The sequence below is a fragment of the Mustela erminea genome, chromosome 14 (assembly GCF_009829155.1).
Source record: "Mustela erminea isolate mMusErm1 chromosome 14, mMusErm1.Pri, whole genome shotgun sequence".
Lineage (NCBI taxonomy): Eukaryota > Metazoa > Chordata > Mammalia > Carnivora > Mustelidae > Mustela > Mustela erminea.
This window is the reverse complement of record NC_045627.1, coordinates 91,269,919-91,294,657: the sequence shown is the minus strand read 5'-3', so window position 1 is coordinate 91,294,657 and position 24,739 is coordinate 91,269,919. Positions and strand designations below refer to the sequence as shown.

The 24,739-nt window shown below is 63.2% G+C and overlaps 1 protein-coding gene across 2 annotated transcripts in view; it reads right to left on the bottom strand.

Moving 5' to 3' along the window:
• INPP5A (inositol polyphosphate-5-phosphatase A) overlaps positions 1-24,739 on the bottom strand; it is a 162,816-nt gene that overhangs the window by 97,126 nt on the left and 40,951 nt on the right. For both annotated transcript variants that reach the window (XM_032314073.1, XM_032314074.1), the window contains exons 2-3: positions 18,523-18,564; positions 974-1,074 (exon numbers count right to left, since the gene is read on the bottom strand). In XM_032314073.1, coding sequence (XP_032169964.1) covers positions 974-1,074; positions 18,523-18,564 — 143 coding nt within the window. The remainder of the gene's footprint in view (positions 1-973; positions 1,075-18,522; positions 18,565-24,739) is intronic.

Sequence of the window (24,739 nt, the reverse complement as noted above, 5' to 3'; positions counted from 1 at the left end):
TATGCTCTTCAGCAAATTACCCCCCAGTCTAACAACTGAAAACATGGATGGCTTGTGTCCGTCCACAACATCAGGGATCCGAGCAGGACTGAGCGTGGTAACGGCCACTGAAATAGCCCTCGGGCCACGCGGCAGGTGCCAGGCTCTGAGCACAGACCCAGAGGCCTCTGTGGGCATGGTGGCCTTCAGGGACCAGCCTTGGAAGTGAGGAAGCACCATCTCACACTGCTGGCAGGAGTCGTCTCAGTGCCCAGAGTCCACGGCTAGGGCATGGACAAGGCCACATCTAGGACCCACGGAGGGCAGGCGCGGTGCTGCCCGAGGGCAGAGAGAGTAGAAGGCAGGCAGGTGCCGCAGCCGCTCCTGCTACCCACAGCCACACAGGGACCCCACTTCTCAGCGTGGGGCCTCACAGGCCTGCTTCTACCCCATGGGTCCACCTCCCAGGACCGTGCAGACATCTTGGTGCCACTCCCAGCAGCACCGGGAAGGCCTGTCCTCTGCGGGGCCACAGGGCGCACGTGTGGTGGTCAGCACATGCCCGTGGCTACTTATTCCCAGTGACAAAGATTTCACCCCCACAGATGTCCAGCCCCTCCACTGTGACAAACACAGCTGAGAGCTGCAAAGCGTCCATGTGTCCATCCACCAAGGGCAGGCCGGCAGCCACCACACCACAAAGATGGGAGGGACGTGCCACCTGGAGCCCGGGGCTGAAGTCTCGAGGCCCAGGGGACTGCTGTCACCTCACAGGTACACACCCCAGGGGCGCGCTGTCACCCTCTGCGCCACCTCCCCCCGCCGGGGGTCCGCTGTTACCTCCTGTCCCCCCGCACCACCGAGCACGGGCACACTCTTACCTTCTGTGCCCACCCCAGCAAGGCAGCTGTTACCTTCTGTTCCCGCAGGGCACACGTCACCCCCCGGGGCGCCATGTTCCGGGAGCGGCACGGCACACAGTGCCGGGACTTACTTGACGAACTTGTCCACGTGGGACATGGAGGCCTCGTAGTTCTTCCCTCCGAACTCCTGGCAGTGCAGCGCCATGAAGTGCGGCTTGTGCGTGTGCACGACCTGGGGAGGGAAGCAGGACAGGCCGTCAGGGGCGGGCCGCACGGACACCCCGTGTGGGAGGCGGCTGCCAGGGCAAAAAGCCCCACGTGCCCGGTGAGGAACAGGAAGCACTGGGAGGAATCAGACACCTCCGTGCGGCTGACCGCTTGGTTTCGAGCAACCTCCGCTCTCCCAATCCCCAGCACTCAGAATTTCTCCGAAACGTCTTCAAAAATTCAGAGGTAGGGGCGCCTGGGTGGCTCAGTGGGTTAAGCCGCTGCCTTCGGCTCAGGTCATGATCTCAGGGTCCTGGGATCGAGTCCCGCATCGGGCTCTCTGCTCAGCGGGGAGCCTGCTTCCTCCTCTCTCTCTGCCTGCCTCTCTGACTGCTTGTGATCTCTCTCTGTCAAATAAATAAATAAAACCTTTAAAAAAAAAAAAAAATTAAAAAAAAAAAATTCAGAGGTGTCTCCCCCCAGTTAAGAAAACTCCTGTGTCTCAGCACGGAGTACCCGTTTCGCCCCCAAGGAACAAGCTGCCCCACGTCAGCTCGCTGCCGACCCCCGGGAACGTCCTCCATGAAGGCCGTGAGCCCCGTGGGCACCCACGTGTGAGGGCGCGTGCACACGTGTGTGAGCACGTGTAAGCCAGCGTGTGGCACGCGCACACTTCTCACTGGCCTGGGAGTCAGCAGAGCCCACGGCGCGCTCCGCAGGGGCTGCCGCTGCCCGACCCACAACTGGCTCAGGACAACCCGATGCCATGCCCGGTGCCCGTGTCCCCGCAGGCCGTGGGGCCCCCGCTACAGCCAGAGGATCCGGGCCCCGGTGGCGGCTCTTCCGCGGGCACGGCATGCTCCGTCCCCAGGGCCGCTGCGAGCCGCAGGGCCTCCCTGCACTCTTGTTCCGGAAGACGTGAGTGAAGCTCCCAGCGATGCCGCCGGGCAGCGGGGTCCCGTCCGGGAGCCGTCCAGCCGCCCCACGCCCCACGCGGCCCAGCACCGCGGTCCTCCAACCGCCTGCGTCTTCGCTCCCCGGCAGCAAACCACGCTGGGCATCCCGGGGTGACCCACGGGTCACTGAACCTATGTTGACCGGCACCTGCTCACAGAAGGGACAAGGCCCTTGCCGGCCCCACCCCATGGGCACAGGGGGACGGCACATGAGTACGGGCCGGTGAGGCAGCCGACCGCGACAGCCCGGGACAAGGACAGGAGCTGCCTGGGGCCCACGGGGACCAGGGGGTCAAGGACATGGAGCAGACATGCAGGGGCCTGTCCCCACGTCCCCAGCTGCCCGTCACACACACCGCACCCACCCACGGCCACCACGCACCTCTCCCAAGCACCTCTTGACTCAGAGAAGGGTTTGCCAAAAAACTGCAAAATGACCTTCCCCTGCCCCAAATGCAGCGTCGCAGAGGCAGGTTCCTGCACAAGCGCTCTGATGTCACTGGCAACTCAGCCTCGGACAGCGCTTCCTGCCGGGACCTGGCGGCCAGCGAGCCATCCACAGCCTCAGGGACGTGGTGCTGCTCTGGGCAGCCCTGACAGAAAGCAGCTGCTTCTAGGACACAGCCAGGCGGAGCCCACGGAGCGGCTGGACGGCCGGCCACAGGGGCCGAGGACGCGAGAGCCAGGCCTGTGTGCCGTGCCTCGGGGGTGAATGGCCCCAGCGCAGCCAGGAAGCAGCAGTGGCAGCCGCCCCAAACTCACGAGGGTGCGGGGACCCGGGAATCCGCGCCGTGCGGCTGGGGACGGAGGCCTCCCGGGCTTTGTCACTGCACCTTCCAGCGGGTCCCGACGCACCTCAGCCTGCAGCCATGCGGACCACCGCGCCCTCCGTTTCTGTCTCCTATCTCTCCGCTTCACTCCAGGTCTTAAACCCCGACCCAGACGCCGGGTGACCTGTCCTGGGACGGCTCACCTGGCCCACGCCGTCCCACAGTGCCACTCGGGAGGCCACGCTGCGGTCCGCTGTGCTCCGCCGGGCCTCCAGGCGCTGAACCAGCCCCACACAACACTGCACCCCAAGCTGGACTTTAGGGAAGGAAAGACCTATGTTCGACGCGTTTTAGGTGGAAAAGATAATGATTTTCCAAATTAAATTTATCATATTTGAATCTAAATTTTAACTGATCACACAGCCAAAACAGTGACTCCCGTGATTTTCTCAGGGACCTTAGTGGACTGTGACAGCTCTGAGCAGTGACCCGACGACACTGCGGACGGCGAGCTTGACTCGGGTCTACAACGCACCCCTGCACCGTGTCTCCACAGCGGGCTCTGGGCACCGACCACGAACCATCCCCGCTGGGCTTCGTCGCTGGGCGTGACTGGCCCCTGCGCGTGCAGAGACCCATGTCTGAGCCGTAAACACACTCTGTTCAGCCACCGACACGAGGTCCCGTCCATTTAAACCCGGGCCTGGACTCCTGCGGAGCCGCGCCGTGCTCCAGACACACCCTGAGAGGCGCCGGGCCGGCAGGCGGCAGGCGTGGGGCAGGCAGGGAGGCCCGGACACACGGCGGGGCGCGGCGGGGCCGCAGGGAGCGCGCTCCCAGAGGCGTGAGGGCCCCGCAGGAACCGGGCACTCCAGGGAGCTGTCCCAGAGGCCCGGCTGGGCTCAGGTTCCAGGGCTTCCAGTTGTGGCCCACAGCCTCTGCCCTGCGTTACCAGACGGCTCTGTACCCTGCACCCCGACCTGCTGCCCCAGGCCCCCAGGGACGGCCCCTCCTGCACACGTGCCCTGCGAAGCCCCCAGGAGGCCACCGATCCCCTGCTGGACCCCCAGGACCCTTCTCCGCCCTCCTGCCCCGCTGGGCTCACTGGCCGCCCTCCACACCCACGTCTCCCAGGACGACAGGCCCGCGCCCCACATCCCACGCACCCCACGCTGGAGCAGCCCAGGTCGCTCACCAAGCCCCGGGCACGCCTGGCCACACGTCGGGATGGACCAGGCCCCTGGGGCTGCCTCCAGCGCAGGCGATGCCCGAGGGTGCAGCGGCCCCCGAGGTCCGAAGAAGTCACGCGGAAAGAGGACACGCCCAGACGAAGGGTCGCGTGTCATTCGGAAGCGGTTAGCAAACGGATGCGACCGTGGAAAGTTCTAGAAGAGAAGCAACGAACGACCTTGCACAGAGGTCGGCTGTGAGTGGCGTCGCTGGACACCAGTGGTCACGCCCTGGCCCCCGCAGGCCGCGCTCCCTGTGCACAGACCCCACCGAGACAGGTCCCGTGCACAGGGAGCTCGCCCGGAGACACCGCGCCCTGCCCTCTGGCTGCCGCAGCCGCGGTGGCCGGGAGGAGCCTGACTGGTCACCCCGCCGTGTGCGGTCCCTCCCTGCAGTGAGCAGCTGCGGCCTCAGCCCACAGCAGTCCCCGACCATGCGAGGCGACGGGCACCTGCCAGGGACCCCGACAAGCACATCTGTGCCTGTGGCTCACGATGACACGAGAACATCCGCGTGGTGGCCGTCCCGGGCTCAGGATACTCCTCTGAAAGGGAGATTTTTTTTTTTTTTTCATTCAAAATCAGCAAAAACAACATTTAGCTGTGCACTGCACAGGTGTGGGCAGCCTGTCCTCCCCTGGGAGTGACCAGCGGCCATCCGGAGGGAAAACACCCTGTTCTTCCTGCAGACAGGCTCCCGCAGGACCCCAGAAGGCGGCCACTCGGGGTGGAGGGCGCACCCCGTGGGAGGGGGCTGCTTACGAAGCAGGGAGGTGCACAGGGTGTGCAGACCCTCAGGTACTTCCCAGAGGCCACACAGTCCCCTTTGCGCCGCCACAGCCAGCTCTGACTCAAGGACAGCCAGGAGCTTCCTTCAGTCCTCGGTGCATGAAGACACGGACGAGAGAACCCACACGGCTGTCTCGTGTGGGGAGGGTCTCCAGAGACACGGAGGAGGACGAGTCTGTCCTCCAGGAGCTTCTCTGCAGACAGATGAGGAGCCACGACAGGACCAGGACAGAGGCTGCACCGCAAGGGCGTACCGCTGAGGGGGTGCCAGAGACGGGCACCGCGTGGTCTCAGCCACGTGTGCCGCCTGCGGTCACCAAACTCCCGAAACACGGAGCGGAAGGAGGCCACCAGGGGCTGGGGCGGGGACACCTCGGGGCAAAGGACACACAGGCCTGGGACCCAGCAGCCGGCAGCCCGCGGCGTGCCGCATGCCTGCGGACCCTGGGGCCGGGCCGAGGCCGGCCTGACATGCGGCCGGGGAGCCCCAGGTCTGCAAGTCCTGGAAAAGCAGCGGCCGGTCAGAGCCCACGGCCAGGAGGGACAGGGCTTATGGGACAGAAAGGAGGGGAGGCGGCCTCGGGGAGCAGCTGGCGAAGGAGAAAGCAAGGAAAGGGAAACGGGCGTGCCGACGGAAGAGAGCCAGGAGAGCGCTGCGGTCACCATCGCGGATCCGGGGTCACCGGGACCAGATCTCCAGGTCACCACGGGCAGAGATCACTGGGGACAGACTGGGGCAGCCTGCGCCGCACTTTGCTGGGCGGACAGAAGGGGGTGCTGTCGGGCTGGGATTCTGCACAAGCCTCCTCCCACGGGCAGCACAAGGTCCAGCCCAGCCCCGGCACAGGACCCCCGGGCACAGCGGGCCGGCCCACACTGCGGCAGAGTTAAATGTACTCAAACCACCATCGAGAGCAGGAGTCAGAAGCACAAAACTCCACCAGAAACGGACCAAAAACAAAAAGAGAAAAAAATGACATGAACCTCAAGGAAGAAATGGAAAAAGACAAAATCCTCATCACAAAGAGGAACCTACGACAAAGCCCCCAAGAAGAGCTGAGTGACAGGAGAAGCTGTGATGAAGGGGAGGGGGGAGAGGGGCAGGGGAGGGGGGAGAGGGGCAGGGGAGGGGGGAGAGGAGACAGGCAGGGCACTGGCAGGGGGAATGGGCAGGGAGGAGGGGAGAGGCTGGGGGGGATGGTGAGCAGGGGATGGGGGAGGGGGGTCGGCAGGGGACGGGAGAGGGCTGCCGGGCAGGACAGCCACCAGTCCCTGCGGGACGAAGCATCAGATCAGGACTAATGTTTAAAATCGTCATCCAGGGAAACGTCCCCAGAGTAGAAAGAGCTGAACTTGTGCCTGGGAGGGCGCCCCGAGCCCGAGAAAGCTCACCCACACGGCCCGGCCGCGACACAGGCCGGCAGGTCCAGGAGACCCCAAAGGTGCAGACCCAAGTCTCCAGGGACAAAGATCCACGAGGAAAACCAAGAGGTCACGGTACACTGGTCACAACCAACACGCAAGCCGGGCAGCACGGGCACAGCTTCTCTGAACACGTCGGCGAGACCAGGCGCGAGCCAAGCTCTCACACACCGGCGAGCGTCCTTCACGCATCGGAGGCAGAAACACAGGCTTCAGTGGACGGCAATTGAGGGAGTTCGACCGGAGCGCGCGTGCCAAGGTCTTCGGTGGAGAACTGCGTCCGTGCTTTCAGCTCTGCAGGCCGCACTGTGTACACAGCAATGGCTCCAGTGTGCCAGTGTGGACGTACACACAAGTGCATGTGCACGCGTACACAGGTCCCCACAGACAAGCACACACGTGTGCCCTCCCGCACGTGCACAGAGACACAGCGTGACCCCGCCAAGCGCCCTGACGGGACTGCCTGACCCCAGAGTCTGGGCCGGCCGCAGAGCACACGCGGCCCTGTGCACGATCCAGAAGACGCTGGTGCTGGGCCCCCACGGCCCCCTAGACAGAAACCCGCAGAGCTGAGTGACGGAAACCTAGAAAATGCCGACCGACGGACCACGAGGGGTCGAGAGCAAACCAGTGGGCGCCCAGCACAGGGGCCGCAGTGCAGCCGTGTGGACACGCGAGCCTCCAGAACACGCCACGCCGCCCACCTCGAGCGTGCCAAGTCCACTGTGTGCCAACGACAGCCCCGCAGCGTTATGAAAACGTCTTAACTTCCACCAAGATGCACCGTGGTCCACGAACTGTATCAGGAGACGGCGGGAACATCGGAACGCAGAGCCGATATTCAGGGACGTGCCAGAGCGCCTGACCATCTTCGTGGGGGTCACAGTGACACGGGGACGCTTTCAATTCTTCCAGAGACTCAGGCTGACATGCTGACGCGTGATGTCGTGGTGCCTGGATTTTGCCTCAGTGACTGGGGCGGACGCGGGGCACGTGACAGGCCTGGCTTTGAGCTGGAAACTGAGCGAGGGTAGCAGGCACCGAGGGACAGTGTCCTGTTGCCCCTGCTTCATGCATGTTTTGAATTCACGTGATACTTCGCCCGCCATGCTCACTGCTTAACTCGGTGGGAGCAAGGCCAGAAACCACCCGCCGCCCAGGGCCCCGGAGCTGGACGGGGACAGGGAGCCCGTCGGGATGACAGGAAATGCGTGCATCCGACCTGCGTCTTCCCTGGTTCCTTAACGGCAGGGCAAGAGGGAAACAGGCCCCAGGCCTCTGGCTGGCAGGCTCTGGGGGAGGGCAGGCGCCTGAGTATCCGTCAACCCGTCACTCAAAGACCCAAGAACTTCATTTTAAAACAGATGTAATTACGGCACATGGTGAGAAACTCAAAATAGCTCGTTAGGAATCCTAATTTTAGTGACACACTGTGGAAAATTTCACCAACAGAAAAACAATGTTTCCTTTGCCAGTGAGCGAAGCTGTGGGTACTTCAGGAGGCGAACGTAAGGGTTCCGCAGAGCCGTGAGTGGCCCTGGCTGGGACGCAGGCGGAAGCCGGGAGACGGGCTCTGCTCAGCCCAGGGGACGACGCCAGGACACGCCCTCCGTCGTGTGCTCTCACCGATCCACATCGCAGGGCCAGGGCCACTGCTGCTGCCACGTCCTCGTGGGACAAAACACACCCCAGGAGCCGGTGCCCTGGGGGACACGTGTGTCCTCGGGGTCGGGCCAGCAGCTGCCCGGTGGCCGACAGCAAAGCCCCAACTGGTGGAACGTACCCATTTCCACGGCATAAAGGCCCCCCGTGGCCTGAGCTGAGCTCCTGACGTGACGGCACTGAACGTGGGATCCGGGCGATGCTTGGTGACGGGGTTACGTCCCCTGCTCCTGGGTGGCAGCACGTGCAGTAGGATTACCAGGATGCAGAGAGTGGGGGTGGCTGCGACCTGTGGTTGGGGGTCACTGCCTCAGTCCCGGGGTTTCTGCTCATGCTGCGTGGGGCAGCCGGGCCCAGAAGCAGCCGGTTCTCCGCGGCCTGCGGGGCGCAGGGTGCGGTGGCGGCGTGGGCTCTCCAGAAGGCCCACCCGCTCGCACGGAGTCCTGCTCCATCCTTCCCGGCACAGACCCCGGGCCTGGTGCCCTGGGCTGCTGAGCATCCACCTCCTGGACGGACGGCTCGGACAGTTGCTCATGTGGTCCGTGAGGGCGCCGGGAATGGACACCAAGCACAAGCCAAACACAGACGACAGGTGGTGTGGGTTCGACCCCGCCACACAGGCTGCGGGCACAGAGCTCTGGCCCTTCCCCACACCCCTGGCAAGGAGCTCAGGGCCCTGGTGATTCCAGGCAGGGACCCCTTCAGGGCCGATGACACGGGCACCTTGAGGACAGGCAGGAAGAGCCCCCCCACGGGGCGGGACAGAGAGCTGTGTTACTTCTGGGCGGAAACATGTCTCGGTAAACAAGCTGGTGGTCTCCAGGCCCCAGGCAGGTCCGAGTGAGCAGACGCGTGCCCCAGCCCACAGGGCCTCCACTCAGCCGGGGCCATCCAGCTGCTGGGGACACCGGCGTGTCCTTACCTGGGACAGCCTCAAGTCATGGCCTCAAGTGCATGCTTGCTTCGCCAAAACTGTACCCCCCAAAAAAGCCTCTGATAAAGATACACACATTTTTTCATCAGAACGATCAAGGAAAATGTTTTGGAAAAGAGTGAATTAGAAACGTGAGCAAGAAAGCACCTAAGGCATCGCCACGTGCACACGCACACGCAGCCTCTTCCAGCCCTCCTGACGCCGCACAGGTGACCCGGGAGGAAGGCGGCCTCAGGCCCAGGAAAGCCTTGAGGCGGCCGCGCCCAGCCCACCGGCCCCTTGTGGGCCAGGAGTCAGCGCCAGAAATAGCAGCAGCCGACCGCGTTCGGCTTTCTGTGGAGAGAGCATCTGAGTGACCTAAAAAGGAATTACATCCTGCACACGGGCCGGTGGAAGCCCGATGGCCAAGATAAGAGCAGAAAGGGGACGAGAGAACGCCTTGAGAGAAAAGTTACTGCTATTCACCAAGTCTACTTGCCAACACGCTCCTCCTGAAGACCGGGGCGGCAGGGGCTCGGCCTCGCCCTGGGCTCGGGGGCTGCACTGGGCGGGCACAGGGCAGGCCAGGGACGGCTCCCAGGAGGAAGCCCAGACTCGGCCTCCCGCACCCTGACGGGCTGCCTTCCCACGGTCCACAGCCCGCACACAGCCACCGGCCGGACTGCCAGCAGCCAGCTGTGCGGACGGCAGGCTCTTCTCCCCACAAGCTGCACACAGACGGCCACACTCCGTGGCCCCACCGGCCGACCGGCGAGGGGTCTCCCGGAGCCTGTGTGGGGCCGGACCCAAGCTCCGCGTGCGCGATGGGTGCAGCCCGGCTGCCGACCCAGAGCTCGGGGCTGAGTTCCCTCCATGCCTGGCACCGGCCGGGCCGCGCCCACAGTGGACCACAGCGCCGACCTGTGGCTCCGGGACGCTGGACAGGCCGTTGTGCCGCACACACGTGTGCCTAGGTCTGCGCAGCTGGGCAGGAGACCGCTCCTGCTACAGACCCAGAACAGGTCCATGCTTCAATTTTAACAAAACTTGCTGCTTTAGGACATCAAAGCTCTACTGGTCAGTTTTAAGCTAGAAAGCACTTTCACCCACCCGAGGCAGGAGCAGTACCAGACCGGGTCCTCGGCAGACGCGGTGAGGATTCCCGCCTGCTTCACACACGCTCACTTGGCTTCACACTGGCCAGCAGTGGACACAGCCCCATGGTCACCACTCGAGACACCTCGGCACCCCTCCTGGAAACCCCCTTCCCAGCACCACCCACCACTTCCACAAGGCCCCTTCTTTGAGCCATTTCTGCTTGCAGGAGACTGTGATCCCAGGACCTAAAAGACCCCCAGGGCCCACACCTCGCTCTGGCCTTCCCAGTGAGCCGCCCTCCTCCCCGCCCGGCCCCCTAATGATCATCTCCCCTCCCCCCCAACCTCCCCAGTGTCCCCCAAGCAATGGTAGGCCCAGAACACCAGTCCGTACCCTCCAGAGCCCCCCCGGGTGCCAGCTGACTCTGTGCCTCCTCTCCCACCTGGGGAAGGACTCACTTCCCACCAAAGCTCCCATGGGTGTTGGCACTAACGCAGCTGGGAACCCTGGATCCCGGATCCAGGCAACTGAGGACTCCCCTCTCCTGACGGCTCGCAGGCCCCACCCCTGCCCACTGGTCCAACCAACTTCCTCCTTCCTCTGCCCAAATCTGCCCCCGTCCCTGCGGCAGGCAGCAATCCGCCCTCGGCCCACATGGCCCAGTTCCCTCCTCAGCCCCCTGCCTACTGCCAGGAAGCCACACCCCAGCCTCTTCCAACGGCTGCCCTGTGTCGCGGACCCCTGCCCATCCGTCCCTAGCACCCTGCTTCCTGCCCCTGTGGGCTGGCGTGCCCCTCACCCCAGGCCTCCCGACTCAGCGGCCAGCTTGGCCTTCAGCACCGAGGGGCTGGGGCTCCTGTCCTGCGGCTTTGTAGCCTCAGGCACAGCTCCTGACCCTGCACACCTCAGTTTTCTCATCTACAGAGTGGGCCTCAGGGGAGTAAGTTCCTAGCCCAGCCGGCGACCTCCTGGTCAGGAGATAAGACCCAACTCTGGGCAAGCCTTTGAGACGGAAGAGAATGGAGGTGTGGAAGGAACACAAACTTACCGGTCACCCGGGACCCCGCAGCCACCTGTCATCCGCACGTGGGCACTGACCACAGCTGCAGAGGCCGGCAAGGGCCTGACATCACGAGCTCCTTCCCACGCCCCCACAAGTCGCAGTGGGCACCAGACCACGTTCTGTGGGCCTGAGGCCGAGAGGTGGGGTCTGGCAGTGCCGAATGGGCCCCCAAGGCTGTAAGTGAGGGTCTGAACTCACTGGACCCCCAGGCAGGGAGAGGGCACCGGGGTCGGGGGTCAGAGCAGCTCCGAGATCCCCGCATCCACGGCCAACCTGCAGCCGCGTCCATGGGCGGCAGCAGCCAGGCGGGGCCTCTGTCGCGGCACAGCAGCCAGGACGCAGGAGCCCGGCTCTGCCCGAGAGCGACAAGGGGCAGCTCACCGCCTCTCTCCCCCCGCATCTGCCACGGCGTTGCTCAAAATGCACCGGGGCAAACTGCAACGGGCCGAGGGGGTCCAACCCGCCAGGGCGGCACGCGGGACAGGTGGGAGGAGTCCACTGACTGCCCGGGCCGCGGGCCAGCCCTGAACGCGGCGACACGCGGGACCTGACGTGCTACTGACCCAGCTTCATCGCTTCCTTCCTCCTGTTCCTACGCGGCTCCCAGAAAACGTGCTCTCGGGGCACTTCTGGGCAGCGCAGGCTCCGTCCGCAAGAGGGCCTCTGCTGGCCTCTGACGGCGTCCTGCAAACCCGTCCTCATTTGTGAGAAATCCTAAAATCCGCAGGACCCGCAGCTCTGCAGAGTCCTCTCTGCAGTGAGTCCTTCAACGACCTGGAACTTTGAAGAGCCATCCCGCGTAGCACTCTGCCCCCCAGTCCACAGCCCACGCAGGACCGGCTTGGGGGGTGGGCAGGGCCACCGCTCAGGGCACGGGGGTCCAGGCGACATGTCGGTCCATGGTTCACGGTGGCCGGCCGTCCCGAGCCACGGGCCGGGCAGCATGCACCACACGTCCCCAACAGTAACCCTGCCGTCCCTCCCAAGATCTCGGGGCACAGCTGGCTCGGTGACGACCGCCGCCTGCCCGGAGCCACACAGCCAGGTCGGGGCGGCCCGCGGAGGGGCCTGGCTGTCAGTCCCCGCCGTCTCATCCCGGGGACGTAAGGGGGTCACAGCTCCGGGCTGTGTCCGCAGACGCGGCGCCGTCACCGGCCCTGCTTCCGAGCTTCTATTTGAGAGTAACTTCTAGAAAAGCACCGTCCTCGCTTCCAGAGAGTGCCCTGGGACCCGCGGGAGTGTCAATCCGCACCAGCCACAAAGCCCCCAGGCCACACAGACGGCGGCGGACCGTCCCTCCTGCAGACCTGCTCCCGCAGGCCGGTCCTTTCCTTCTCCTGTGAACGGGCTTTAAGGGCACCCAAGAAGTCTGCCTGGTTCGAGGTCACAAGGACTTTCCCCTAAGACTTCCAGGACTTTTATCATTTTAAATCTTATGTTTAGGTCCACGGCTTACCTTGATCTTCGTGAAAGGGGCAGAGGACGGACGACGTGCGTCCGCGCGGGGAAGGACACGGCCGCTCCCCCGGCTCCGTCCGCTCAACGCGCTTCTCTCTCGCGAGCTGCGGCCAGCCCGTGTCCGTCGCTTGGCCGTACTCCTGGCTTATGTCTGCATCTGTCTTCCGTCCCACTGACCTGTCGCTGCCCTGCTGTCCTGCTGTCCTGCTGCCACTTTACAATGCGTCTCGGAAGGAGAAAGTGGGAGCCCTACACGTCTGGTTCTCCTCTTTCCTTAGTTTCCCTGTATAAAATGTCAGATGTATTTCGCAGACTTCTGCCAAAACGGCACGCGGCGATTTCGAGGGGAACGTCGGTGAACGGGGTCTCCGTCGGCGGGGAGCCAGCGCGCCCGTGTCAGGGAGTCTCCGCGCCACGACGAGCAGGCCGCGCCTCTCCGTCTCTTCCTGTCGTGTCCACGGGTCCCGCGGGTCCCGTGGCTCAGCGCTCAGCGGCTCACACGCGTGGCATCTGCACCACAGCCCACTCCGGCGTGACCGTCATGTCCCATGTGACGCGTCCAGCTGGTCCCAGTAAAAAGGAAGATGCTTGCGCACAGCCCTGGACGCTGTTGTCCACGCAGGCCACGTCTCTGTGGTGTCCTCACGGCCCTGGCAGCTGGGGGGCGTCACCCGCACGAGGGGTCTCACCCCCCCCCCCGTGTCCTCGTCTCGCCCCTGCCCCTGCCAGGACCCTCGGGACCACACTGGGCGGGAGAGGGGACGCCAGGCGCCCTTCCCTCCCCGGCGGCTCTGCGGTCAGCTGTGGGCTCTTCGCAGGCTGGGGAGGGCCCGTCGGTCCTCGGTTCGCTGACGGTCTCCAGCGGAAAGTTCCAGGATCGGGCCTGAGGCTTCGTCGGCGCACGCGGAGATGACGCGACGGCTCGTCCCCGTGAGTCACCCACGGATTTTACGGACCGACCCTGACTTCCTCCGCGGGTGACGAAGCACTAATGCTGTGACGTGTGTGTGCGTGTGCGCTGCTCAACGTGGCGGTGTCAGAGCTCTCTGCTCTGTAGCTGTCCCGCGGGAGACATGGGCAGGTACTCACGCCTCCGCCTGCCGTGGTCTCGGGTGAGCGAGCGTCCCCGGGGCTTCCTGCAAGTTTCTGAACTACCGTGACTGTTTCTTGCTTAAATGTTGGACAGAACTTCTAGGGGAAACCACACAGTCCTGGAGGTTTTGTCGGAAAATGTTGGCAAATGTTAGTGGAGCAGAGAGTTCACTTATCTCTTCTTGACTGTAAGCTCTGATGCTTCATTTTTCCAAAAATATGTTCCTTTCCTGTAAGTTTTCAAGCCTATCAGCATACAGCTGGCCCCCACAGTCCCTCCGTATCTCTTTAACACCTGCCAGATTTTTAGTGATGATGCCCCCCCATCAGACTTCTGAAATGAGTGCTTTTGTCTTCTACCTTCAGAAATTAGATGTAGAAAAGCAAGTTAAACCCAGAATAACCAAAAGAAAGGGAAAACTTAAAGAGCAGAAGTCAGTGAGTGAGAAAACAAACACAACAGACATCCTAAAACCCAGAGCAGGGTCTCCGAGATCCACAAAACTGAATCCTGTAGCCACACTCCTGTCTGGTTTTCTCCTCCACAGGGTCCTCTTTTCCTGTGTCCTTGCCCACCTGGTGGTCTCTGGTCGGTCTAACAGTGACCCTGCAGCCACCTTGCTAGGCACCCCTGGCCAGGACACCCCCTCGGGCAGCAGGTGGGGTGGCCCCAGGGCAGCTTTGACCCTCTCCAGACTCACCATGCAGCCTAGCCTGGGGCCTGATGTTTGAAGACCACAGTCTCACAGGTATTTCCCAGTTTTAATTTGTTTAAGGTGCAGGTTTGGTGCCCGTTCCTTCAAGCTGCCTGGAAGACAGCACTGTTTATCACATCACTCTTACCGCCAACAGCAAACAGACAACATGTCTGCTTGAGACCCCTGACCTTTCTTATCACTGAGCTGTTCCACAATTCAGTGAATCCTTAAGGCTGATAACAACGCAAATACTCCCACTGCGAGAACCCTGAGTCTGGTGGGAAGAACGGATTCCTGCTGCCTGGTGTTCCTTTCTTAGGCCAAGTCCCTGGATGCTCGGAGAGCCTGGCTTTGCCCTGTGGAGTCTTGTTTGAAGCCGGTCTAAGGTCTTACTTTTTCTACTTCTCTCACTAATACTTACTACGGGATTCCAACACTTGCTCGATTTAGGTCTGTAGGAGAGATGTGTAACCGCCGTAAAATTTATCCACGGCATCTCAGCAGACTCGAAACCACCCGGGAGCCCGTCGACAGAACGACAACTTAAAATGACGGCCTGTCCAGCTAACGGCACACTCTGAAGCCAATGAAACAGGTCGTGTGCACTCATTTGCACAGACGTCCCAGCTTGCCGAGAAAAGAGTGAGCCGTGAACATCCCCGTATCCGTGACCTGCTAGGGGCTGCCCCACTTCCCCGGGCATGTGCCAGTGAGACGCGCCGGACAGGGAGCAGGGTGCTGAGCTGTGTGCTCTCTGCCTTGCGCAACCGAGAAAGACGCGCTGACCACACACCGTGCGGCACACGCACTCGCAGGTCTCGGGCAGAGGGAGCAGGACGGGCTGCCGCCAGGACCGCACCTGCGAGCACGCCACCGCCACAGAGGGAGAGGAGGCCCACTGACTGCCGGAAGCCTCACCGGCGGCTCTGAGAGTTCAGGGCAGAGCCGGCCCGCAGGACGGCCGCTCCGTCAAGAGCCGCCCTGAGAACCAGCCCCGGGAGGCCTCTTCCTTCCCAGCACCGCCCCTGGGCTGCCCGGGGGCCTCCGGCTGTCCCTCGTGTGCGACGGACACTCCCAGGACAGGGGGTCTGGCTCTCCTGCTCCTTGCCGGGGAGGTGCTGCCATCACGGGGAGGGGGTGCCTCACGGCCTCGTCCAACCCTATTCACCCCCAAGAGGCCCCACTTCACACCCTTCTGCGCAGGAATGTGGCGGGAACACAAAGCTTGAGGCCCAGGCAGCTGTGGAGCCCGTGTCTCCGGGGGAGACGAACACGTCAGTACCCGACAGACACAGACTGTGATCCGGACGGCGAGGACAAGTGCACGGAGCACAGTGACAGTGGGCGAGGCCAGGAGAGGGACCAGGAGGGGCCTCTGTTGGGGAGGGTGGCAAGGGCAACGCTCGGGAGAGTGGGGGGGCGGGGGCCTGGGAGTGGGAAGGTGGGGACGTCCAGTTAGAGCAAGCACAGAGGACCGAGACACCTGGCGCGTCTGGGGACAGAGCAGAGAAGGCCACAGACGGACCCTGGGCTCTCACCCAGGGGACAGGAGCCCGAGAGCCACCCGACCTGAGCTGTGGTCTCGGGGAGCACCCTGCCGCTCGCAGAGCACAGAATGGGGATGTGGCCGGGCCTTGGGGAAGGTTCTGGGTGGACCAAGAAGGGGGCACAGAAGGGCCGGCTGGCATGGGGGTGGCGAGCACAGGGCCTGGCTCCTGGACTGGGAGCCTGTGCTCCCCAGCAAGGGGAGAGTCGTGTCACCGGCCACAGGCCCAGGGGTGTCTCGGGGAGACTGGACAGGGAGGGGCATGGGGAGGCCAGCTGGGTGACACCAGGCTGCGACCCTCTCTGCTCTCTGAGCCACAGCGGCCCTCAGGACTGAGTCTGAGAGGCCTGGTCATCAGCAGCGTCTGAGGCTCATCAGAACTAACGGTGGAAACCCCAGCAATATTTTCTCCCATTCCCTGCACTTTTATGGAGATCGGGGGTTACAGAAAAAGCAAAAATTAGTCCCTGGGTTCTAAAGGCACGAATGCTGGGTTCAGTTCCTGTGTCTATAAAAGCAGCGTATCAGGCGCTGTGTCGAAAACAACATAACTGCGTAATGGGAACTCTAGGGTTAAACATTCTCTTTAAGAAAGCAGGGACCCGCCCTGGCCCCCAGCAGACCCGAGCACTCTCTGCTCCGGGATCAGCGGCCTGATCACCCCAGGGGTCCAGTCAGCCCCACGCGTGTCAGGGGACTTGCGGTAAATTCTTACAAGAATCATCCCTGAAAGTTCTCTTCCTTCTACAGAGACTTCTGCTTATAAACCAGGACAAGCTCCCCCTCCAACCCGCACACCGCCACGCATGGTCCTTTCGCTCAGCAAAGGCTCCATACTCCAGGAAGGCCTCCAGGAAGGACACCCGGGGCTCTGGGAGCCTGAGGGAAACAGCAGGCCGTGTGCCCCTCTGGGTTCCAGGTTCTGGAAACAGCCTGACACAGCTCGCGTGCAGCGGGAAGGCTCAGGAAGGGGGGACACCTGTGGGGTCAGAGTCATAGAAAGCCCACCTGCCCAGCCTGGACTCACTCGCAGACCACGGGTGGCCTGGCTGCCTCAGCACACCCCAGGGACCACGACGTCAACAGAAGCAGAAAAAACTTGCAAATGTGCACTGACCTTCAGCTTGGGGCTGTCGGGCACTCTGCACACCTCCCAGCACAGGGCCACTCATTGGCCCCTCCAAGACGTGCACCTAACAGAGATCTCAATCTCTGCCCCTGCCTTGGGGAGACCAACAGGGGCTCAGCTTCATGGGCAGCTGCTCCAGCCCAAACCGACAGGCCCAGGGAGCCCGGAGAGCAGGATGGGGGGCGCCACAGGCAGAAGGGCCCCTGAGCCCATCCAGAGCCCGAGGCTGGTGCTTGGCCAGGAAGGGCCTGAGCCTTCACCCACTGGGCCGGCTTCCTGCCAGCAGCTGAGCCGCATGGGCCGGGGAGCCCTGGGCAGGGCAGAAGGCTAGCGGAGGAAGGGCTGAGAGCCCACCGGCCTCTGCCACGAGCCTCCCAACAGCCTTCCATGTGCCCATCCCAGAAGACGCTCCCCCCAGAACTTCCCTCACGTGTGCAGGACCTGCCTCCTGTACCTGCCAAGAGCCAAGCACCACACCTGGCAAACAGTATGTGTGGGACGGGCGAGGGAAAGGCCCCACCTCCAGACAGCCCGGGAGGGCACACCTCGCGGGGCACAAGGGATGGAAGCGTCTGCCCGAGGCTCTACCCTCTGGGTGCCTGCTGTCCCCCGCAGAGTGGGACCCGCATCTGCCCCACCCGCCCTGCACTCTGAGCCTCTAGCACGTGGGTCCCACGGCCGCCCGGGACCCACGGCAGGGACAGCAGGCCCTGGAGCAGCCCACTGGCCTGCTTTCACAGGCCCAGAGCCTGGACATTGCCAGGAGCAGGCAGGACACAGCTCAGTGGACCCGCTGCTACGCCGGCCCCTCCGCCCCTCAGACCTCAGCTGGCCGGACCTCGAGGCCAGAGGGAAGGGAGGCCCAGGCCTCCCCCAGTATCTCCTGTTGTGTCCTGCTGCCAAAACATTCCCACGGGCTCAGCAGAGATGCCAGCGGGTAGGGGTGGCCCCGCCGCCCTCCCCCACCTGCGCCGTCCTCTTCCCGGCCAGGTCCGGCCCCTCTGTCCCGGCCACACCGGACGCCCGGCCACTGGGCCCCTCTGTCCCGGCCACACCGGACGCCCGGCCACGGGGCCCCTCTGTCCCGGCCACACCGGACGCCCGGCCACTGGGCCCCTCTGTCCCGGCCACACCGGACGCCCGGCCACTGGGCTCCTCTCTCCCACAGGTCTGCCCGCGCACCCCACCCCCACCTCAGAGCGGCCTCGCCGATGCCCCCCCGAGGGTCCCAAACACAGACACGTCCCGGGCCCAACCCCAGCCACCGGTCACCGTGCCCGTCCCACAGACACGTGACTGGCCTCGGCTGGGGCCTCGGTCTGGAGCACAGCTGTCTGACCATGGCCCTCCGTGTGGCTTTGCCGCCTTTAATACGCATCCACAGGACCATCCGGAAAGGCGTCCTCGGGTCTCCAGAAGCTTTCAGTGCCCCCCCGCAACAATGCAGAGACCCCTGCCTGGGGCCTTGGAATCTGGGCCGGAGGAGGGGGATCTGGCAGGAGCCTCGGAGGAGGAATGTGACGCCCATCACCGTCAGCCCCGGGACAGCCCAAGCCCAGACAGTTTGGACAAAACGCGGCTCCCACAGAAACAGAGCCCTCACGGCAGAAACAACGGGTCTGAGAGAGCAGCCACAAGTAGTCCTTACCTGATAAAACTCCCGAAGCCAGTTCTTCTGCAGGGTTTCCGGCTGTAAATCAAGAAGGAAAAGACACAGTCAGACCACTGGACAGCCCCGAGGAGCCGCAAGCAGAAGCTAATGGTCTTCACCGAGACCTGCCGCAGGCCTCACAGCGCGGCACACCCCACGGGGGGACCTCCCGCCCCCAGGAGGGAACCCAGCTCAACAGGGCAGGTGCTCCCAGGCACAAAGCTGTCCGAGCGACAGGCAGGCCCCGCAGCACCCACCCCTTCACTCTGCTCTGTCCCCACGGGGGTCATAGGAGGGACACCCCACCACCAGGCCAGGGTTTGCCACGGGACGGCACAGTAGGTACTGGCCTGAGGGGAGCCTCTGTCCTTAAGGGGCAGGGTTCCAGCCGCAACCCTCGGGCCGGCTTCCAGGACGAGGCAGACAGCAGCAGGGACCCGGGGGGTGGGCTCCAAGCCCCGGGTGCTCTGGGAAAAGAACTGCCCAGAACGCCCAGTGTCTTCCGGCGGGCATCCCCGCTGCGGGCTGCGGACAAGCGGCCACCAGCCGAGAGGGCACGTGCCCACCCCACCCCACCCCAACCTCGGACACGGCACCGAGATGAAGCACAGGGTGAGGCCAGGCAGGAGCGTCCGACGGTCTGTGGGACGGCTGCTCTCTGAGGCCCCGCGCACGTGACCCAGGTGCGCCGACGCCCGATCGTGCCGGGACACTCACACCACAGTTCAGAGCACGGAGCCGGCCTCAGCCCAGAGGTCTCTGCTCGGAGCCCAGATGCCCCACAACCCGGAGGGCAGCTCCTGTGGCTGAAGCGCAGGAAGACGGAGCTAAAGACCGGGTCGCGAGGGGACGGAACCCGGCCGCGCAACAAGCGCCTGGGGGCCACAGGAGGGGACTGCAGAGGCTCGCCCACTAGAGACGGGCCTGGACACCCACCCACGGATGAACGGATGAAGCGAGCATCGTCCATCCACACAAAGGACGATGACGGGACCCTAAAAAGGAACAAAGCCCTGACTCCGGCCACAACATGGGTGAGAGCACCGTGAGAGCAGCTGGACGCAGGCAGGACCGTGGGTCCACGCTACGGACAGCCCACGCAGGCAGAAAGCAGACTGCTGCAGGCCGCCAGCGCTCCTTGGGAGTGACAGAAACGCTCTAAGAAGGACCACGGTGGTGGCCGCACAGCTCCCCCACGGGCAGCACCGGGCCACAGCCTGGAGAAGAGCAGCGCTGGCCCACGGCCACCAGAGGAAGAGGACTCCCAGGGCCAGGGACACACACCCAGGAGGCAGCAGGCCCTGCCCAAGCCCAGCCCAGTCTTGGTGAGGACACACCAGGGTGACAGCCACCTTTCACGCCTCGAGACCAAGGAGAAGAGCCAGCTGCGCGACTCGCAGAGCAGGACCCAGCTCCCGCGCCACAGCCGCCGCGGCTCCGGACAGCACCTGGGACTGGGGAGCCGACGCGTCTTTCCCGCCCTCCCTTCTCACAGGCTCACAGCCGCCGCACTGACTTCCACGTGTTTAAACTTAGTTTTAAAGCTCAAGCCAGAGATCAACAATGAAAGCGCTGCGCACACCGTGACGACACGCTCACCGCCGTCACGATGGGCACCGGAGAGAGAGGACGGGCACGGAAAACGGCTGTGGGCTGTCCGACAGCTGCAGGGCAGCCAGAAAGAGAGCCACGGTTCACACGCGCCCCACTGCACGCACGCCTCGCGCACACACACACGCACACACGCATATGCACACGAACACACACGCACACACACACAGAGGCACACACACCTGCTCAGAAGCCCCAAGGCCCCGGGGCTGGACAGTGCAGATTTCAGAACGTTTCCACCGACACAAGGATCAGCACTGCGGAGCACGCCCCTCCGTGGGGACAGAAACGCACTAGATCTGCGCGGTCCAGTCTGTGCTTGCAGAGCGGCCAGTGTGTCTGAAGAGCTGAGTTTCCAAAGCGACTCAATTTTAAGCCGTGACGTAGTCGGTGACGTTCCCGACAGCAGCTCTGGGGAAGAAGAAGGGAAGCTTCGCGGTCCCTGCCACGAAGTAAACGGGCCGCGGATCATAAGCACGGCGAAGACCACACCCACAAAAGGGGAGCCACGTCCCGCCTACGCCACGTACAGCGTCAGTGCAAACACAGCACGTGAACGACCGACTCGCCACAGCCGGGCGGGCCGCTCCACAAATGCACGGATGGTCTGACGCCAGGGCAGCCGGAGATGCAGCTGGCTGTCCTGGTTATGGCTACAGGTCACTGAGAAGGTCAGGACTCCGGTCACAGCTCGAACGGCGGCGGCGTGTGAGTAGCACTGACTTCTCCCACATCTGCCAGGGAGCGGGAGCAGCCTGCAAACCACCGCCCCGAAGTCCAGAGACACGGAACACGAGACTGGCAGCCCAGACCCGCTCTCCTGGAGAAGACGCTGAGCCAACACCCGGCGGGAAGACACCACCCGTCACTTGAGGAGCGGCCGGGAGCTGAGTGCGGACAAGGGCTGAGAGGCTCCCTGGGACCACGGCTTCCAGGACGGCCCCCCGTGTTGTAGGTTTTACCCCCAGGCATCTCAGCAGGAACTCACTGTCCAGATCAGACAAGGATCCCTGGAGAAAGACCCTCTCTTGGCTCCGGCAGGGGGACGGGAGGAGCAGCCACAGGGAAACACCCTGGGAGCTCTGCACACCACAAGCCTTATGGGGGAAGAGGCTTCACCAGCACCTTAGCCCAGCCCTGGAAAGGGTGCTTCCTCCCACGCTGCCTGCCTGACATGTGGAAAGGATGGACGGGGGGGAGCCACGTGTGGGGGGAGCCACGTGTGGGGGAGCCACGTGCGGGGGAGCCACGTGCGGGGGAGCCACGTGTGGAGGAGCCATGTGCGGGAGGGAGCCACGTGTGGGGGCACAGGACGAGACGCAGGCGCACCAACCCTCCAAGCCTTAGTCACAGACTGTGGAGCACTCCCTTCCCCCGTGCCACACCCCCACACCAACAGGACACTGGTGCAGTGGGGCACGGCACAGACCACCCCCAAGGAGTCTTAGGGATCATGTCCGAAGACGACATGAGGACCCCAACACCGCAGCCATAGCACACACCGAGCACGGCCCAGAGCCACGCCACATTAACGGAAGGCCTCCCGCGGCCTCAGCAGCTCTGACCTGATTCTTTGGGTCCAGCTTTTGGCAAGAAATTACAAGGCAGACTAAAAGGCAAGGGGCAAGTAACAGTATAAAGACAAATGCATCGGTTATGACCCAGATTTGGGACTGTCAGAAGGGGATTCAGAGCAGACTACAGGCTCCGATGGAAATCGTGAACAGCACAAAAGGCAGGTGAGCCACACAAGCAGTGCGACAGAAGCTCTAAGACAGAGTCCAGAGCAACTACTAACATCAAAACCACGGTAGCAAGAATGCCGCCGACGGGCTCATTAGCACCCTGGACACGGCCCTGGGAACAACCAGCGAGCTTGAAGACACATCAACAGAAACTTCCAAGACAAAAACACTGAAAAAGCTACAGGACATCCAAGAACCTAGAGACAACCTCACGTAATGCAGACGTCAGAAGAAGACAAAAAACTGGAAAACACTGCTGAGGTACTCAAGGCGGAGAGTTTTTAAAAATTATCGGCAAACACAAACCCCAGAGACAGGAAAGCTAGAGGAACACTCGGTGGCTTAAATTCCAGCAAAGCTCCTGCAGGCACACAACGTTCACCTTGAGGAACGGCGACAAGGCACGTCTGGGAAGAAGGAAAAACAGAGGCCCACCGAGGCCACCAGGAACAGGGACAGGTGTTCCGGCACCTTCCGCAAGCCACGCAAGGAAGGACAGAGTCACCGGGGACGGGGAGGACGCCCGCCAGCCCAGGATTCCGCATCCCGCCAACGATCTCCCCAGAAGTAAGGAAAAATAAAGACATTCTCAGATAAACAAAACTGAGGAAATCCGTCACCAGGAGACCTGCCCTAAAAGTAATGTTTTAAAAAGTTCTTCGGAGACAAGGAAAATCATACAGGTCAAAACCGCAGATGTGCATGAAGAAAAACGGAGAAGAAATGAATGCAAGTTCTCCAATAAAAGTCTGCGACCACGGATGATCAATCAACCAACAGGGAAGTGGCTGTCAGGTCCCGCGGCCGCACACACGCCCCACCCCGTGTGCACAGAGAACCCCTCCCCTGGGGTGTGGGCGCCCCTGGAAGCGATAAGATGTCACTCCCTTGATCATGTCCCGTCTGCGGCAAAGGTGGAAGGACTCTGCAGACGTAATTAAACCCCGAGAATAGCTGGTCTTAAGCTAATCAAACAGGGTGTTGTCCTGGGTTGGTCTGACCTCACCGGACGTGAGCGGGCACCTTACAGGAGACTGGAAAGGTCGCAGATGAGCAGGGACTGGCTCTCGCCTGCGGGAATGGCCTGCCCTTGGTCCCACCTCGGCAAGGAGATGACATGTGCCAAACCCAGGGGCGCGCAGGGACTCACGGCCTCCTGAGATCGCAGCCGGGGGGGCCCAGACGTCCCCCCGCAGAGGTGAGAGACAGTGCTTGTGCCGAACCACAGCCTGCGGGACTCGGTCCCACGCGCATAAGCGAGCACGTCCTTGGCCTCGGACGCAGGTGTGGGCCAGGTGCAAGGGAAGAAAATCTCACGAGAGCAGCGATCACAGTGACACGCTTCACCCTCGGATTTCCCTGTGGCGTAAGGTCTCCGGGGAGGTCCAGTTCAAAACCGTGCCCTCGCAGTGAACGCGCCGTCCGACAGGCTGTGGAAAGTCTGGGACGACGGCCCCGCACCACACACCTGCGGGCAGGTCCCCCAAGCTCGGCACAGCCCCCCAAAGTTCACGCGGGCAAACCCGGACTCAGAGTCCACACTGCGTGGCTAAGAAGGACACACTCAGCCGCAGTGGGGACCCCGCGCAGGACAGGACAGACGTCAGAACAGAGCGAGAACGCGCGTGCGGTCAGCCCCACGAAGAACTGATCTTCCTAACACCGGACAAGTCCTAAAAGATTTGACAGAAAACAGCAGGAGAAAAGATCTCCAAGTGCCCTGACATGCGTGAGAACACGTTCACCTTCTTTCCAGACCGGAGCCGGCCAGCCGGGAGTCCTGGGTGGGGCAGGGAGCGCCCGGCGTCTTCGCTGGGCACAGCCGGCCACATCCAATAAGACAGGCAAGCAGAGCTCCCGGCACCCTACAGGCAGGTGGTCTCGGCACGCCGCCGGGGGCCCGTGGAGGCAACGGGGCGCCGTGACTGCAGACAGACGCAGGCGCCTTTGTTCCCAGGGAGACGCCGCTCCAGTGACAGCGGCAAGCACTCGGTGGGGGGGGGGGGGGGGTGACCTGCTTTGTGACACCTTTACGGCTGTCAGGACGCTCCTACGACCTGCGAAGGAGCCCTCCCCTGCCGCTGGCCCTGCCTGGTGGGGGGATGGGGTGGTGCGAGGCCCCGGCAGGACGCAAGCGGGGGCCACAGTGCAGCCTCGGGGTGCGGCCCCGGACCCCCAGCAGCCGCCTGGGCCTCTCGGCAGACACGCCGCTGCTACCTCTCTCCGTACCCGGCCGGGGCCGAACCCACAGACCCTGCGTCTCTCACTGTGCCTGCGTCTCTCGCTGTCTCTGAGTCTCTCACTGTGTCTGCGTTTCTCACTGTCTCTGCGTCTCTCACTGTCCCTGCGTCTCTCACTGTCTCTGCGTCTCTGTCTCTGCGTCTCTCACTGTGTCTGCGTCTCTCGCTGTCTCTGCGTCTCTGTCTCTGCGTCTCTGTCTCTGCGTCTCTCGCTGTGTCTGCGTCTCTCGCTGTCTCTGCGTCTCTGTCTCTGCGTCTCTCGCTGTGTCTGCGTCTCTCGCTGTCTCTGCGTCTCTGTCTCTGCGTCTCTCGCTGTGTCTGCGTCTCTCGCTGTCTCTGCGTCTCTCGCTGTGTCTGCGTCTCTGTCTCTGCGTCTCTCGCTGTGTCTGCGTCTCTCGCTGTCTCTGCGTCTCTCGCTGTCTCTGCGTCTCTCGCTGTGTCTGCGTCTCTCGCTGTCTCTGCGTCTCTGTCTCTGCGTCTCTCGCTGTCTCTGCGTCTCTCGCTGTCTCTGCGTCTCTCGCTGTCTCTGCGTCTCTCGCTGTCTCTGCGTCTCTGTCTCTGCGTCTCTCGCTGTGCCTGCGTCTCTCGCTGTCTCTGCGTCTCTCGCTGTGTCTGCGT